General features: G+C 39.5%; 1 protein-coding gene across 1 annotated transcript in view; it reads right to left on the reverse strand.

The window, feature by feature from the left end:
- LOC306851026 (Golgi SNAP receptor complex member 1-like) overlaps window positions 1–16,173 on the reverse strand; it is a 32,066-nt gene extending 15,893 nt beyond the window's left edge. Inside the window, exons 1-6 of the mRNA XM_079387066.1 lie at window positions 16,062–16,173; window positions 15,143–15,254; window positions 14,946–15,033; window positions 14,454–14,561; window positions 13,791–13,882; window positions 7,414–7,488 (exon numbers count right to left, since the gene is read on the reverse strand). Coding sequence (XP_079243192.1) covers window positions 7,414–7,488; window positions 13,791–13,882; window positions 14,454–14,561; window positions 14,946–15,033; window positions 15,143–15,254; window positions 16,062–16,092 — 506 coding nt within the window. The 5' untranslated portion in view covers window positions 16,093–16,173. The remainder of the gene's footprint in view (window positions 1–7,413; window positions 7,489–13,790; window positions 13,883–14,453; window positions 14,562–14,945; window positions 15,034–15,142; window positions 15,255–16,061) is intronic.
- Window positions 16,174–17,162: the final 989 nt, after the last annotated feature.

Below are 17,162 nucleotides of genomic sequence, written 5' to 3' on the forward strand. Positions count from 1 at the left end.
CAGTTCCGTATCATTTACAAAATATTATTACTTGCCTATAAGGCCCTAAATGGTTTAGCTCCTGCGTACCTAACTTGTCTTCTACCACGCTACAATCCAACCCGCTCCTTAAGGTCGCAAAACTCTGGACTTTTGGTAGTGCCTAGGATAGCAAAGTCCACTAAAGGAGGTAGAGCTTTTTCACATTTGGCTCCTAAACTTTGGAATAGCCTTCCTGATAACGTTCGGGGTTCAGACACACTCTCTATGTTTAAATCTAGATTAAAGACACATCTCTTTAGCCAAGCATTCACATAATGCATTTTATAATCTTGTACTGTAGTATATCTGATCAAATGTACATTATTATTATTCTTTAGCTTGGGTTGAACAAATCATTTTTGCTTAGATGGAACAGCAGCTACGCTAATTAATTAGGAATGACAGAAGCTTCAGTCTGGATCCAACCCCTAAATGATCTGAGATGACCGAACACCTGAGAAAAGATAATGCCAACCCCTCAGAGGACCTAAGAGGATGCCAACGCTCAGACAACATACAGAATTACCAAATGACCACTGGAACTAGTTGAGACCTTACAATCTGACTTTGCTGCAGTTAAATTGAACTGCTGGTTTGTTGGCCAGAGGATTTTGATTTTGATATTGTGCAGTTGCTTTGACACAATTTACATTGTTAAAAGCGCTATATAAATAAAGGTGACTTGACTTGACTTGACATTTACATTTAGTTATTTAGCAGACGCTTTTATCCAAAGCGACTTACAAATGAGGACGATGGAAGCAATCAAAATCATCAAATGAGCAATGATATGCAAGTTCTATAACAAGTCTCAGTTAGCTGTACTCATAGCAAAGATTTTTTTAATTGCATAATTTAAATTTTATAATTAATAATTTAATAATTTAGAGGCCTTTTTGCTTTTGTTAATTGTATAACAAATAAAAAGAAAACCGATAGAATACAAAAAGATTAGAAAAGCTACTGTTAGTCTTTTTTTTTTTTTTTTTAGAATTAGAAGAGAGAGTGCTAGAGTTAGAGGGTCAAATAAAGATGGAAGAGTTGTGTTTTTATCCGATTCTTGAAGATTGCATTACACCTGGAGGGAACATTTAATTTAAAAATCAGTGAAAGTGATTTTGTGCCTCTTTGAGATGGCACAATAGAGCGATGGTCACCTGCACAACGCAAGTTTCTAGAGGGCACATAAGTCTGAAGTAATGAATTTAAGTAAAGGGGTGCTTCAATCTACTTTGTGCTTTCAAAAACACCCTACATAACACCACAAAACACCAACTACATTTTAAATATACAGTAATATATTGTATATAGCATAATAATAGGCACAGTACTTACTAATATAAATAAAAAATGGCATTTCATGTTAAAAAGTTTACCAAGCCATATGCTAATGAAATTATATGACTTTCAAAGACTCTCATTAACCTGCATCTGATAGGAGTGGAGACGGGCCAAAACTCACACAGGCATGACTGCAGAGTCCTTCTGTCCACCCACACACACACACATACACACACACACACACAGAGCTGTGAGTGGAAAATCAAGCCTCCCTGCTTGCCCTGTGCTCATGTCCAAAGAAAGAAATGTGCTCAGCACTTCAGATTTAGTGCTATGCAAGGAGAGTAAGAGGGACGTGACAAACTGCAATTATTAGAAAGCTCCAGTTCACTGTAAAAAAAAAAAAGTTGAGCCTACTTAAAATTAAGGCAACAAACTTCAGCAGATTTTTGAGTTTTCTCAACTTGCTGTTTTAAGTTTATACAACAAAAAGTTGAGAATTTCCTACAAAAATAAGTTGAGAGAACTCAAAAATCTGCAAAAAGATGGTTGCCTTAAAATTTTAAGTTGGCTCAACTTTTTTTTTTTTTTTTTTTTTTTACAGTGTTGGGGAAACTGCAGAACCAATAGGTATCACAGCATGCATGTGCTCCATTTGTAAATTTCTGTAAATAAAATAAAACATATCTATATCTGTAGTGTTCAAAAAATGAAGTGTTTTAAAATTACATACTTTACAGAATATAAAAACTGTTCATAGACATAGTAATCTCCTATCTTTCTAAAAGAAAGAGATGAATGTTAAGATATTCTTGGATCAACTCAGACATTAAAGCCTGTGTATTTTCAACCAGCTGTGAATAAGAGGAGCTGACCTGCGTAATTGCTTTAAGTCTGTTTTGGGTATAAACAGCACTAATATGGCCAGACATTTCCAGTAAATGTATAATGGATCTAGAGACTCTTGCTCTTCATCCTCTTTGCAGGTAGCTTTCCTGTCTATACACCATATCAGACAAGACTACTGAAGAACAAAATTCCTGTCATGCCTCCAGTAGGATTATTCTTCATAATATAATTGTTATGGTATGGCGTTGTAGAGACAAGTGCACGATCCAGGAGTTTAACAACAAGGCTTCTTCTTTATTAAATAGCATCAACACGTAGATACATTGATGTAACTCAAGATCTGACAACGACAGGGTAGAACTCAGGACTATTTAAAGAAACCGGGAACAAACGAGCAAACAAGATAATTAACTGAAGACAGGTGACAGGACTAGTCGATGATTACTAATTAACTAAACCAGAACAGGAACTACCAAATAAGGTCAAAACGGAATTAAACAGAAACAGACACGTCACAGATATCGCCCCCCTCCCGGAAGGTGCGTCCCGCACCGTAACATACACATAACGGGCGGGGGGGGCGTGCGCTCTGGAGGCTGGAGCCGGGCCAGGACAGGGAGGAGACCAGGGAAGCCTCCAGGGCGGATCAGGAGACACGGGAGACCATGGCGGATCAGGAGACACGGGAGGCCATTGCGGATCAGGGGACACGGGAGGCCATGGCGGATCAGGAGACATGGGAGGCCATGGCGGCCACGCAGGCCAGGGGTATATAGCCCCCCCCAAAATTTTCTTGGGGGGGGGGGGGGGGGGGGGGGGCTATATACCCAGGGAACAATTGAGGAGAAGCAGGCTCTGTGGAGCGCTCAGGAGGAGTGGACACTGGAGGGCGCTCTGGAGGAGCGGGTTCTAGGGGGCGCTCGGGAGGAGCGGACATTTGGGGGGCGCTCTTGCAGCGCGGACACTTGAGGGCGCTCTTGCAGTGCGGACACTTGAGGGCGCTCTTGCAGCGCGGACACTTGAGGGCGCTCTTGCAGCGCGGACACTTGAGGGCGCTCTTGCAGCACGGACACTTGAGGGCGCTCTTGCAGCGCGGACACTTGAGGGCGCTCTTGCAGCGCGGACACTTGAGGGCGCTCTTGCAGCGCAGATACTTGAGGGCGCTCTTGCAGCGCGGACATTTGGGGGCGCTCTTGCAGCGCGGATACTTGAGGGCGCTCTTGCAGCGCAGATACTTGAGGGCGCTCTTGCAGCGCGGACATTTGGGGGCGCTCTTGCAGCGCGGATACTTGAGGGCGCTTGGGAGGCGCAGAGCTGGACGGGACCAGCGGAGACGCAGGAGAGCTGGACGGGACCAGTGGAGGCGCAGGACAGCTGGACGGGACCAGCGGAGACGAAGGAGAGCTGGACGGGACCAGCGGAGACGAAGGAGAGCTGAACGGGACCAGCGGAGACGAAGGAGAGCTGGACGGGACCAGCGGAGACGAAGGAGAGCTGGACGGGACCAGCGGAGACGCAGGAGGGCTGGACGAGACCAGCGGAGGCGCAGGAGAGCTGGACGGGACCAGCGGAGATGCAGGAGGGCTGGACGGGACCAGCGGAGACGCAGGAGGGCTGGACGGGACCAGCGGAGACGCAGGAGGGCGCTCTTGCAGCGCGGATTCTCGGCGGCGCTCTGACAGCGCGAATACTCGGGGGTGCTCTGGAAGTGCGACTTCTCGGGGGTACTCTGGGAGCGAGGATTCGTACGGGACCAGCGGGGACACAGGAGAGCTGGGCGGAACCAGCGAAGACGCAGGAGAGCTGGGCGGAACCAGCGAAGACGCAGGAGAGCTGGGCGGAACCAGCGGAGATGCAGGAGGGTACTTGCGAGGAGCAGGCACTGGAGGGCACTTGCGAGGAGCAGGCACTGGAGGGCACTGGCGAGGAGCAGGCACTGGAGGGCACTGGCGAGGAGCAGGCACTGGAGAGAGTACGGGAGCCGAGAACTCCGGGGGCAGAGCCTCATCCAATAGCCCCGCGTCTTGTGTCGGCGGAACTGTCTTCGCCTCGGACGGCGGCACAATCATCGCAGTGGAACGGCGGAACCATCTTCGCCGCGGGCAGAATCATGATCGCCTCGTACGGCGGCTGGATTAATTGAAACACGGAAGGTGGAGGGTTGGTTCTGGATCAGGGCTGAACACTCTCCAGACACCGGAGGATCCCTTCCCTCCAGCTGAGTCCGGTGGTGTCTGGGAGGTCCACGGGGCGATTGTAATTGGCCCCGATCCAGAACAAGGAGTTCAACGCGGTATCGTCAAAACCCATTATCTCTGCGATTCTGCTGAATTCTTTAGCGAACTCCGTCAACGGCAAATCTCGGCGAGCCAGGGCAGAGAGGCGATCCGCAAACTCCATCTTATGGTAGCGGTCAGATCTTCTGTTATGGTATGGTGTTGTAGAGACAAGTGCACGATCCAGGAGTTTAACAAAAAGGCTTCTTCTTTATTAAATAGCATCAACACGTAGATACATTGATGTAACTCAAGATCTGACAACGACAGGGTAGAACTCAGGACTATTTAAAGAAACCGGGAACAAACGAGCAAACAAGATAATTAACTGAAGACAGGTGACAGGACTAGACGATGATTACAAATTAACTAAACCAGAACAGGAACTACCAAATAAGGTCAAAACGGAATTAAACAGAAACAGACACGTAACAATAATCTGGTAAGGTTTCTTTTTAATAGAGCCTTCCAAATGTGTGAGCATCACAATTGAAGCAGCATGATAAGAACCAGTTTTAGTCTTCAGGTCATAAGGTCTTAAGTTATTTAGGCCTACTTTAGTCAGTAGGATACTTAATGATTGTAAGTCTTGTAAAGGAGCGAAATAGAACAAAAAAAAACATTTTGAGAAATGTAAAAAAGCTCTTTAGTACAGCCATATTTCCTGTAACAAGATAGTATTGCATTACTGCTTACTTTTTTCTCGTCGGATCTTCCCTTATTTGCCCGAGTAGTTGTCTTCCATAATGTCCCTCCCCGTTTTCTCTGAGTGCTCGATGCAATCTATGAGTCAGACTGTCATAGCTGTTAATGTCTTTAAATGGCATTCCTGATGGGATCAACTTCCATTACTGTTTACACTGGAATGGGCTCGAGCAATAAGACCAAAGATTACTTCCTCTATGAGAGCCAAGAAGGATGTGAAAGGAAGATGAGGAGACAACCACAGCCCAAATCGTACATACACAGCTCTTGTGATCTTGCAGCGTATGGATGTACAGTACGTCAACAATACTACTGGTATGATATTCTGGATCATATTCTATCATAGATAAATGTACGATATAGTTAACAAAGTTCCTAAAAAAGAAAAAAGAAAGGAAAGACAACAGAGAGTAGTGCAAATGTTAACAGAGTAAATGAAGTGTCTATGGCCTGTGCCTGCCCCCCAGCAGACTCTGGTGTGAGGTACTGAGCTGAGAAGTAAGGGCACACTGACGCTGAGAAACAAAGCGGGCACGTGGCCAGGACTGCAGGCAGATAGAGGCACACATACACACTCAGCATTCAGCCAGCTTACAGTCTCAACTGTACCAATTACCACTGCACATGAGGAGCAGGTCAATGGAGAGACTCTGCAAGTGAGTCTGAACTGGCTCTATACAGCAAAACAGTAATTGCCCATTTTTTTGGTTCCGCAAGTTTTCTCCAAACTATTAGCCCTACAGGGGTTTCAAAAAACAAAAAATCCTGTTCATTTATAGTCATTGCAAATTAAAAATATATTATATAAAAACAATTTACTTTATATTTCACCTAATAGTTAGCAATATTTCACAGAATATTCATATATACAATTCCGTTTAAAGGTTTGTGGTCATTAAAATTTGTTTCTGAAAGTTTTCTCTGTTTTCTATTGTAATATATTTTTAAGTATACTGTATTCCTGCAATGGCAAAGCAGCCATTACTCTAGTCTTCAATGTCACATGATCCTTCAGATTTTTATTATTATCAATGTTGAAAACAATTGTGTTGCTTAAAATTTTTGTGGAAACAGTAATACATTCAACTATGATTTTTTGATGAATAGAGAGACTTTTGAATGGTAGAATATACAAATATATAGCTTTACAATGAATTCATCTATTAAATAGCTTAAAAAATAAAGTTTTTATAACTTAAAAATAAAGCCTTGTTCACAAATGGCTATTTACATTCACGTATTAAATTAAATTAAGAACGGTCCTTCATAAGTCAATCCCAGAAGTTAAACTTTCATTTGAGCTTGTTTATCCAAGCTTTCCTTAGGCAATAATCAATTAACATGAGCCTTTAAGCATGTGAGTGTAATATTCATCTCTGTCACTGGTCTCTTTTACTTACCTCTGGCAAACTGATACACGGAGCTTTGCTATGTAACAAATGACCCAGAGCAGATGCTCTGTCAAATTCTTCACCACAGTCCATTGATTCATTTTAACTTTTTAAAACCAGTGCGAATTTTACATCCTTTATTATACCAAATCACCCCATGCCTACACGAGCAATCGGGGCAGTCGCTTACGATGACTCCACAAATTTAAGTCATCAATTTGACACAGAACAGCGGAAGAGAGACAATCGGCCTTGCTGAGTTACTGATGAATGAGAATGTGTCTATTAAGGGTAACCTTCCTCCATTCCTCAGACAAAGTGGCTGTGACACTGAGTGGGTGACAGAGTGCTACACAGAGTGTCTTATTCTCTCCCTTTCACCTGAATGTGTCACTTTACTGAATGTGGGCGCCACTGAAGTTTGCTTCCTCTCTTCAATCATTGACAAACTCTGGATTGACTAGAATTGCACCACTATCTTTATTGATCTATTAGTGGTTGTGTTGATCTTATTAAAAAGGGTTGAAATGAAGATGTAGTAGCATGTAGAGCTAAACATTTAATTGAAATAAAACCAAAATCACAATATGGATTAGTGCGATTATCTAATTGCTAAGGGCTGCATTTTAATTAAATAAATATATGCACTGTGAGTTACAGAGTGAAGCACAGCCAAAATTTGCAGACCTACAAACAAGCGCACCAAACCTGGAGTTTAAAAAAAAAAGCATTTTAAATCCATGTGTACCATTTGAATTTTTCCTTCTTCCCATTAAAGAAAAATGGGCAATTGTAAAATGATTATTTTATCATTTCTTCACACAAAAATTGTGCTACTGTGAATTTCAGAGAATTTCGTCAAGTAGACAGCAGAAGAGAAAGGGTCTTACTTTCTCAGGTGCTCATGTTCTTTCAGGAAGAGCTCTGTCCGTCTGTTATTCACCCCCGAGCCACTCTTATATGTCCTGACAAGAGAAAAGAAAATGAATGAACAATTAAACAGAGACATGAAATCATGAACATTTTATGAACATGATTCTATAGAAGGTCTGGCACTTCAGATGAAGTGGGGGTTGGGTTAAAAGTGAGGGTTTCTCTTCATCCTGTGCCATGCACAATTTTTCTCTCTCAGAGAGCATTTAGTGTAAATAATGAATGAATACAGTGCTGGGAAGAACAGCCCTTTCTCAAGAGTTCATCAAGAAAATGAAAGACAAAAACACCCCCTCTGCTTTGTGCAACACCAGTTATGCTTTTCTAAAGACACCCACTGGCCTGACAGCACATATTAAAACAAATCTTCATCTGATGGGAGCGCTTATGAGGGTGGGAAATGGCAGCCTGAACGACAACCTCGTCTGAACTAGGCTCCACCCTCTGGTGGGATATCTATGTACCTATTGTAAACAGACTGATGAAGAAGGGATATTAATTCAGTTTCTATGGGATTACACCTGCCTGCTGGTCAAATCAACTGTCAGTCCACACCAATCAAAGTGACAAGGCGCCGACAGCCAATTTAATCATTCCAACAAGGTTTTAAAGGGCAGTGCACTAAATCACACAGGGGGCTTTGTCATTTCTGCCTGCTGACATTTCTATAGCGCTGAGCTCCTGATCGATGGGGAGCCCAGTAACAGGAGAAGCACAGCAGGCACGACACGCACCGCACAAACTCAAGGAGGCTTTAGCGGTGGCCTGGGTGAAGCTAGAACCTTCACAGTCTGCACGACAGAAAGCAAATGCATATGAGCATGCAAACAATGCTCTAAATTGGCAGGCAAATCAAGCAGGGTGTTACAAAAGGTGCACCATCGCCCTCTGGGGGTAAATATGAATATTATACCTAGTATGAATGAATGATTATTACCACTTTCTACTACACTATTTTGCAGAATAATACATTAAATTATTAGGATGTTGACTTTAACAAACTACATTGACAAACAATATGTAAAAATCTTAAAACAGATTGTGGCTGTACAATAATCAATAAATTTAACAATAGTGGGATTTAGATAATATGATGTATTAACAAGACGTAGTACCATTCAAAATGTTGGGGTCTGGAAGATTACACACACATATATACATATATATATATAAATATATATATAAATATATATTTTTTTATTTTTATTTTATTTTATTTTATAGAAATTAATATTTTTATTCAGCAAGAACACTAAACTGAACAAAATTGCCAGTAAAGACATTTATAATGTTAATGTAAAAGATTTCTATTTCAAATAAATGCTGTTCCTTCTATTCATCAAAAAACCTTCCACAAAAATCTTAAGCAGCACAACTGCTTTCAACATTGATATAATCAGATATATTTTCTGAACAGCAAATCAGCATATAGAATGATTTCTAAAGGATCATGTGACACTGAAGACTGGAGTAATGATGCTGAAAATTCAGTTTTGTATCATAGGAATCCTTTTTTTTATTATTTATTAAAATAGTAAACAGTTATTTTAAATTATTTCAAAACATGACTGTTTTTACTATATTTTTGATCAAATAAATACAGCCTTGATGAGCACAAGAGACTTCTTTCGCAATACAGACTCCAAATTTTGAACGGTAGAAAAACAATATGTTCAGGTTATTAATAATCAGAATGCTCTTTTTTCGATCAGAGTAATGATCGATCAGGTCAAATCTGGGCAACATTCTAAGAGTAACCCACTCAAATTGATGCTCAAGTGAAAAAAATCTGCCGAGGTGCTGTTCTCTACTCTGGGTAAACAAGTTTATTGCTGGTCAGGTGAGTGGGAGGCAGCTGAACATGAGGCAAAGCGGGAGGTAGCCCTAACTTGTGTAAATACAGGCTTTATAAATACAGCGCTGTGAGAGATGGACTGAGCTTAAATCTAACCCTGACAGTCAGTTTATTTAGACAAAAAAAAAAAAAAAAAAGTTCAATAGGAACTGCAAGGAGCAGTATGGAGTTTTACCACAACTACTTCAAGGTGCACAAATTAAATAAGCAGCCCATAGAGGTGCTAGAGCATTGCGGCTCAGATCAATAAGTCATTATCTAGCCCTGCAGTCACGATCTCAGGGTTACAACCAGAACCACGTCAAATCTGTGACTGCAGAACTCCACAGAATGTTTGCATTCTGGTCTTCAATTATTTGTTTATTAAATAAACTAGAATAAGAGTGTGTTATTTCCATATCAGTTTAACATATTTTTAAATCCATTCAGAAGAATTCTTTCCTCCACAACCAGCACAGAAAATGTGAAATAAATAAAGAAATAAAATCCATAGATTTCACCAGGGCCTGGATTCAACAAATTTTATGCTGCGCTCTGGGATGAAACAGCATGGAGGTATAAAGACCAGACTGACAGCTTGAACTGTGAGCAGAAACCATGTTTTTGGAGAGAACTTTCATTCCATGTTTCATAAAACTAGTTTACCAAATAACCCAGGCTTATTTCAAGTATTCTGACTTAAGGCGAGACACTACAGGTGAATAGGGTAAAATTTTTAACTAGCAGATATCACCATGAAACTTTCCCAGTTGATTACCTACATTAAGATGAGAAAAAAATGTATTACAAAGTTTCTGTAATTTTATGTTTAAATATGCAAATTAGTCAGTATCTAATTAAATATGCGCTAATTTGCATATATTTTAAAAAACGAAATCTCAGAATTGGATAAAGCCAGGTTCAAAATTCTTTTTTCATTGTGTTCACATATGAGATGGGAAAAAAATTACAGAGGGATTTATGGATATCTACTTTTGTTATCCTGTAAATCAGAATATACTGTCAATAGCCTTAAAAAATGTATTTTCGCCATGTTTTTTGGAATAAAATGTTATATAAATCAGGCTAGGAATAATATATTTACAAATCCCTCTGTAATTGTCTTCATAATATAACTAGGTACAAGACTGGAAAGTTTGGTGTATATAGGTGCTACTGAAGTGGAGATTTCGGACTTGGAGTATGAGAGAAAAGTCATTTTGAGAAAACGGGCTTTAAAGATTTATATTGTAAAAATCCACACATTTTTATATGAAAAGATTGCTAACAAGCAAAACAACTGGCCAAGTAATTGTTTATAACAATGTAGACCATGAACAATGACAACTGAATAAAACAACATTGCCAAATAAGACCTTCAACTAACCACAGAGAACCACAAATACAGACACAAACTTATCATCAGAACTGCAACTCTAGTCATCCATGAGGGTTGAAAGCCTAGCTCTCCATGCCTGCACCATATGTAGGCCCCTCACCCCTCTCTTGCTGATGCCTTTTCAGCTTTTTAGCTGTGCTCAGAGTCTTTCTGCAACGTTTTACACTCTCAGACTGGATGGATTCGACTTTTGTGATCCTCAGCATGTCGGTTTCCCTGATGGTGGTGACGGTAACGACAGTGCTTTCCAGCCAAAGCTTATCCATAATGGCAAGCATGGCAGAGGCCCCCTCATTAAAAGTTGAAATGGCCATACTTGCAGCTGCCTCAACTCTACTCTTACCTACAAACACTGTTTTTGGACAGCGGGCCCAAATGACGGAGTTGAGGCACTCATTCGCATTTTGAGTGCCACCATGCTGCATGCGCTGCAGCAGGCTGTCACTTGACATGCGGTGGTATACAGGTATCAGCTTCTGGCCCACCTCCCGAGACAAAAAGTTTCCTGCATGGAGCCTGTGGCTCTCTGGAGTTTCTCCATTTTCCTCCGCTCTCCTATACCAACACCAGGACAGGTTGCACCTGGTGTGCAAGGGGACTTCGTCACAGGACATGCTATGGAGGAGATCAGCCCAGATCTCATTTTTCATTTTCTCTATGGAACCCTGGTTATTTAAAATTGCCCCCCTGCAATAATTTTGTAATGTTTTACATTTTTTGGCCGTTAATTTTCCCAGACCCTTCCCCCCCAATTTGCGTTCAGCACTTAATCTTCGTAGTGCTGTGCCCATACGCTTATGGGCATGGTTGATGCATTCTAATTTTACTACCTCATGCCCAGGGTATGGGTTGAGGGATACCACCTCCCTGAATGCAGCACTGTCCCCATCTGACAGCATCTGAATGTATCTCAGCTGGTGGCGACTCACAGACCTGGCCCACATCCTCTTCGCTGCCTCCTGCTCCATAGCCTTGCTTGAGCCCCTAAAATTTTGTGCACAGTCATGCGTTTCTCTCCAGCTGTCAATTTCCTCATCTGTAATCTTTCCCTCATGCCTGGCAGCTTCTTTAAGGGCACAAGCATGGCAATAGGAGGATAGAACCTCAAAGTCGATCACCAGTCCCGTAAAAATATGGATGCACACCCCGATCCCATAGTGTGATGTGAACCCTCTTTTCTGCCAAGTGCCATCAAAAGACACACTGATATTTATCACCACATCTGCATCCTCTCTCAGCAACTCTGCCACATCTGCATCAATATCTGCATAAGCCTGCCTGACCTGCTCCCTGGTCCTGTGAAGTGACTCAATACCTCTCTCAATTTCTGCCGCTAAAATGAAATGTGTATTGTATCAATAACTGTTCATTTGTTTTGTTTTTATAGATACAGCACACAGAAATCTGTACTGTAAAAGTAAAACTGACCACCACAACATAATGAATGAGATGGCACTTTATTCTATTCTTATAAATAAATAAATATTTCATCCATACAAAACAAATACCGTTACAGTAATGTTATAATATGTTAGAAGGTGGTAACAGCCACACGTATTGGGCTATTTCTGACATTAGAAATTCTCCCATCGACAGCTTACGTTCAGATGCGCTTCCCGAGGCGGGCATTTCACTGGGTAATCCATCACTAATTTTCCTTTTCCCCCTTGCAAGTGACAACTGCTGTACTCTTTTCGATGATTGACGCGAAGTCATTTTCATTAATTCACTCAAAAGATCCCGCGGAAAGCTTAACCAAACAAGGAAGCGTCAACGCATACCATGTCATGTGACGATTCTGAACGAATCACGTTGTCAGAAATTGTCTTCAGCCAATGAGATTGCGCATTTAGAGTTAAATCCCCTCTTTTACTTTCACGATTGGTTGCTGATAGAAAGGAAATGACCATATTTGGATCCGACAGCATTGTAGAGAAGAGAGAGAGCTTTCCAGCAGTATACGTGATGACTGGGTACAGGCAGAGATCGCGGAGCAGCATGTTGATTTAGAACGCCAACTTTTGTTGAATTTATGAGAAATCTACAGACGCAAACAGACAAAGTGCAGTAAAATAAAGACCTAAATGTGTATTTCGGACTTTTTTTCACCACAAGTCTGAAAGAAGACATGTTATTGAAGACAAATATCCAAAAATCTCAAAATTGACCAATAAAAAAAAAACGATGTTTTTGCCTGCCGTGTCTCGCCTTAATGTCACTTATTTGTTTTCCGAAAGCAAAATTACCATAGCTCAAGCTCAGTCACTGTGGCAAAATATGCTGAGAAACTAACCTGGTCAGGAGCAGGCTAACTGTCAGGTTAAGCTGAGCTTGTCTAACAAGGACCAATCAGAACACATCGATATTACCACTGACTCTCTCACATACAATTAGTTGACTGTATTATCAGTCTAAAAATAAAAGTATACAGAAAATGCAACTTAAATAATAAAATAAATAAAAATATAGGCCACAACCAACTGTATTTAATGTATTGTGCCCAAACTGCAATGACTTATGAAAACATTTTAACATAGTTGCTACTTGTGCATTCAGTTGATCAGCAGTTTCTTGCCATGCAGCCTTTTTCTGAGGTTTTATGACAGCTGTACCTTTTATGGTTATTAGCAGAACATTAAAACATTACAATCTAAAATTGCTCCTTAAAGCATTAGAAGTTAAAAATCACTGAATTAAAAATTAAACTGAATTAAAATAACATCTTAACTCATAAGAGGAACACACATTTAACTAATTTGAGCTAGTAGGGCTGTATTAGCCAGCTTACATTTGATTTATAGTTACTGCTATCATAAATATACACTTATATGTAGGATTAAAATTCTACATGCGTCACATTTAAATTTTCCTGATTTATTGAACCTGGTTCAAATTAGTGAGATTATGTGAACTTAAATTGTTGTTTATGAAACTGCTTTAGTCCCAACTGATTTGTTAGGTTATTTCAAGTCAGGTTTTGGACTTTAATCCCCACTTTTCTTAGCGTCTTTTATGAAACATCCCCGGGTTAACTACACATTACATGGAATTGATCTTCATAACCTTTTTGGTTTCAAAAGGAAATTAAAGAGAAAACTCACTCAATGTCTTTTCTCACAGATCCCAAAAGATCCTCTCTCTCCCTGATTGCCATGAAGTTTGATTTGGTTTTATGAAATTCATGCGTGTAGTCCTAAAGAAGGAAAACAGAGATGAAGGGGTTATAAATAACAAGCAAGGTCAGCAATATTGATGTCAAATACAGAATTTTATTTTTTAATCTTTATAAAAAGTATTTTATGCTCACCTAGGCTGCATTTACTTGATCAAAAATGCAGTAAAAGCAGTAATATTATGAAACATTACTACATAACTGTGTTCTATGTAATTTATTCCTCTGATCACAAATTCGAATTTTCAGCAGCCATTACTCCAGCCTATATGATCCTTCAGAAATCATTCTAATACGTTGATTTGATGCTCAAGAAACATTTCTTCTTATTATTATCAATATTTTTAAAATCTTGTTGCTTAATATTATTGTGGAAACAAATATTTTTTAAACAAATATTATCTGATGCATTCTTGCAAATAAAAGTATTACTTTCTTTAAAAAAAAAAAGAATAATTACATGAATTAACATAAATAAATACCTTACTGACCGCAAACTTTTAAACATTAGTTTAATATTCATGTATATTAATAGTTGGGCATATTATACTTATAAATCATAACTATAATTATAATTATAAAAGAAACTCACCTGTAGGATGTCTCTGTGCCTCTGGAGAGTGTGCATTAGAGCAGCATTCAGAGATGTTACTCCCGGTGTGCTCGTATACTCAGCCATCTTGTCATTCACCCCTGTAAGCTTTAAAACACAGGAACAAAGTGAAACACATTTATTGTCACAGCTGTATACAGAGTCACAAACGTGGATATGAAGCCTTCAAGTGCTGTCTAGGAAGGCAGTTTATTAGTAAATCATCTAATTAATAATGTGTAAAATAAATAAATTCTATTTAAATTAAGTACTTATTTATTTGCACACTTATTTACTTTTTATTTATCTTATTTGTTTTCATTTACTAGTATTGTACATACTGAAATATATACCCCGCTTTCTAGAAATTAGTAATTGACCACTAAAAAAAAACACTCTTATCCATCAATATGTAGTTTAATATACATGAGGAGCAGGTCGGGAGACTATAAAGAAAACATATAGCACCTACTATTGGTAAAGAGTTCTTACTTTCGCAAGCAGCTGCTCAAGCTCCACTGACATGGTCTCAAACATTCTGTCCTGAGTGGAGTTGGAGAGCAGAGGTGTTGTATCCGAACTATTGAACAGAGAAAAAAACAGAACAGTGTTATTTTCACCACCATAATCTTTATAATGAGATTTAGACAACATTACAATTCCTTCGATGAGGTACAGTGGCATCACACCTGTCTCCTCTACGGCCGTCCCGAGAGCTGCTGTAACTGGTGCACAGCTTACTGAAGGACACCAGCTTCAGGTCCAGCTCGTTCTCCAGCTGCCTTGCCTGCTTCCGCAGGTCTGTCAACATGCAATAAAATACAGATTACATTCAGTAAATTATTTCAGTAGTTTATATACATTCAAATATGTAAGGCAGCATCTATAGAGAGAGTGGCAGCTTACATTAGATGACAAAATAACATCAGAAAATGTTATAAAATTATACACAGCATATGACTGACAACTTAAGATAGTAGTTATTCATGCTTATAAAATGCAAAACATTCATATTAGTCTACCTGGGGGCTGTTTCATAAAACAAAATAAGCCAAATAAGATTTACTGTCACTTGATTTGGTTCTAAATAAGTCAGACTAACTGAAATAAGCCTGGCTTATTTGGTAAACTTGGGTCGTTGACAGTTCATATTTATTGCGTGGATATGAAGCCCTTAAGTGCTGTCTAGGAAGGCAGTTTATTCGATTTTGAAATACGGCCCATGAGTTTATTTTATTATATTGTACGTTAAATCTTGTTCCAGCTTCATATACAAACAGCTGCTTAACTTTTTTGACAGCTTATATATGTTTGTGTTACATTAAATACAGAAAGTCTGTATAAAATGAAAACCATCAGACAAATGTTTAAAGTAAGAGATATGAAAGATGACTGGCTGTTTTCCTCAGGTTTTTGGGCTAATCGGAAACACTGACGTTTTTACGGACTAGCAAGCTAATGCTAACAGCGATAGTTAATTGGGTAACCTGACAGCGTTTTCATGGAAACGTCGCCAAAGACTGTTCAGAACAAGGAATTAGCGTGAGCTGTCACAAAGCGCAATAAAGCTTTTGGTCGAGCGGAATTTGCAACGCTTTGCCACCTCACCTTCCCAATAGTTGCTGTTTCCTCCTGCCATCTTTGTTGTTCAACGTCATCCGCGGTGGTGCTGGCTAGAGCAAGAGCACTTCACTGCTCTCTGCGCGCGCTCTGGCATCACAGCGCCCTCACGCGGTGTGCTGGAGAAACGCACTCTCCTTTGCCATTCAACTTTTCCAGTGTTTTATCTTTAGTGAAAACATAGCTCAAACATACCTCTAACGTACAAGCACATTAAGTTTAAATATATTTAGTTTCTTTTACATAAAATATATTAAATATCTGTTATGTAACACACCCACACAATCAATATGCCTTTTCATTAAAAAATGCATACAAAATATACATTTTTAATATATACATATACAAACACAATCTTTTCATATATAATACATTATTGGGATCTTAAAGGATCTACTAGGATCTTAAAACTACTCATTCCTGCTGTAGATTATTTGGTCATATTATTATCCGTATTCTTTAGTCCATGGATTAGAGTTCCCACTTTCCTCTTTTTTATACAGACAGAGTTAGAAAATGCCTAACTCCCATCAAAAATACTGTGCAGCTGCATTAACACATGATCATATTAAAGAAAACACTCTTTAAATATTCAGAACAAAGTTTCATCTTTATTTACATCTCATCACACACCATTTCTTTAATACACATTAACGGGTTTATTTGTGCAGTTCTTTCACTCTTGACAGAAATTGCACTTGTGTAATTTACATATAGTTGGCAACAATTCGATATCTACAATCATTGTTGTATATATAAAAAAAAAACATCAGCACAAACATAGAAAAGTTATACATATTTGTTCAAACACACCCAAAAATTTACATTCAAGCATGACAATCAAAATCAAGCCAAATTAAATTAAGATTTTGTTGGTAATAGGATCAACGACTAATTAAATCATAGAAAAAGAATTTTCCCCCTTATTAACATTAGACTTGTATATGAATGGTCAGACTGGCACAGAATGATATGAAAATCTGAATCTTCCATTAAGTTTCAATAGGGAGTTTGTTGCTTTTCTCTTTTAAAAGCATAAGCAATGCCCCACCAGTCTTCAGATTCTATATCCAAATCATACTTTTAGAG

The sequence above is a fragment of the Barbus barbus genome, assembly GCF_936440315.1.
Source record: "Barbus barbus genome assembly, chromosome: 31".
In the NCBI taxonomy this organism is placed as follows: domain Eukaryota; kingdom Metazoa; phylum Chordata; class Actinopteri; order Cypriniformes; family Cyprinidae; genus Barbus; species Barbus barbus.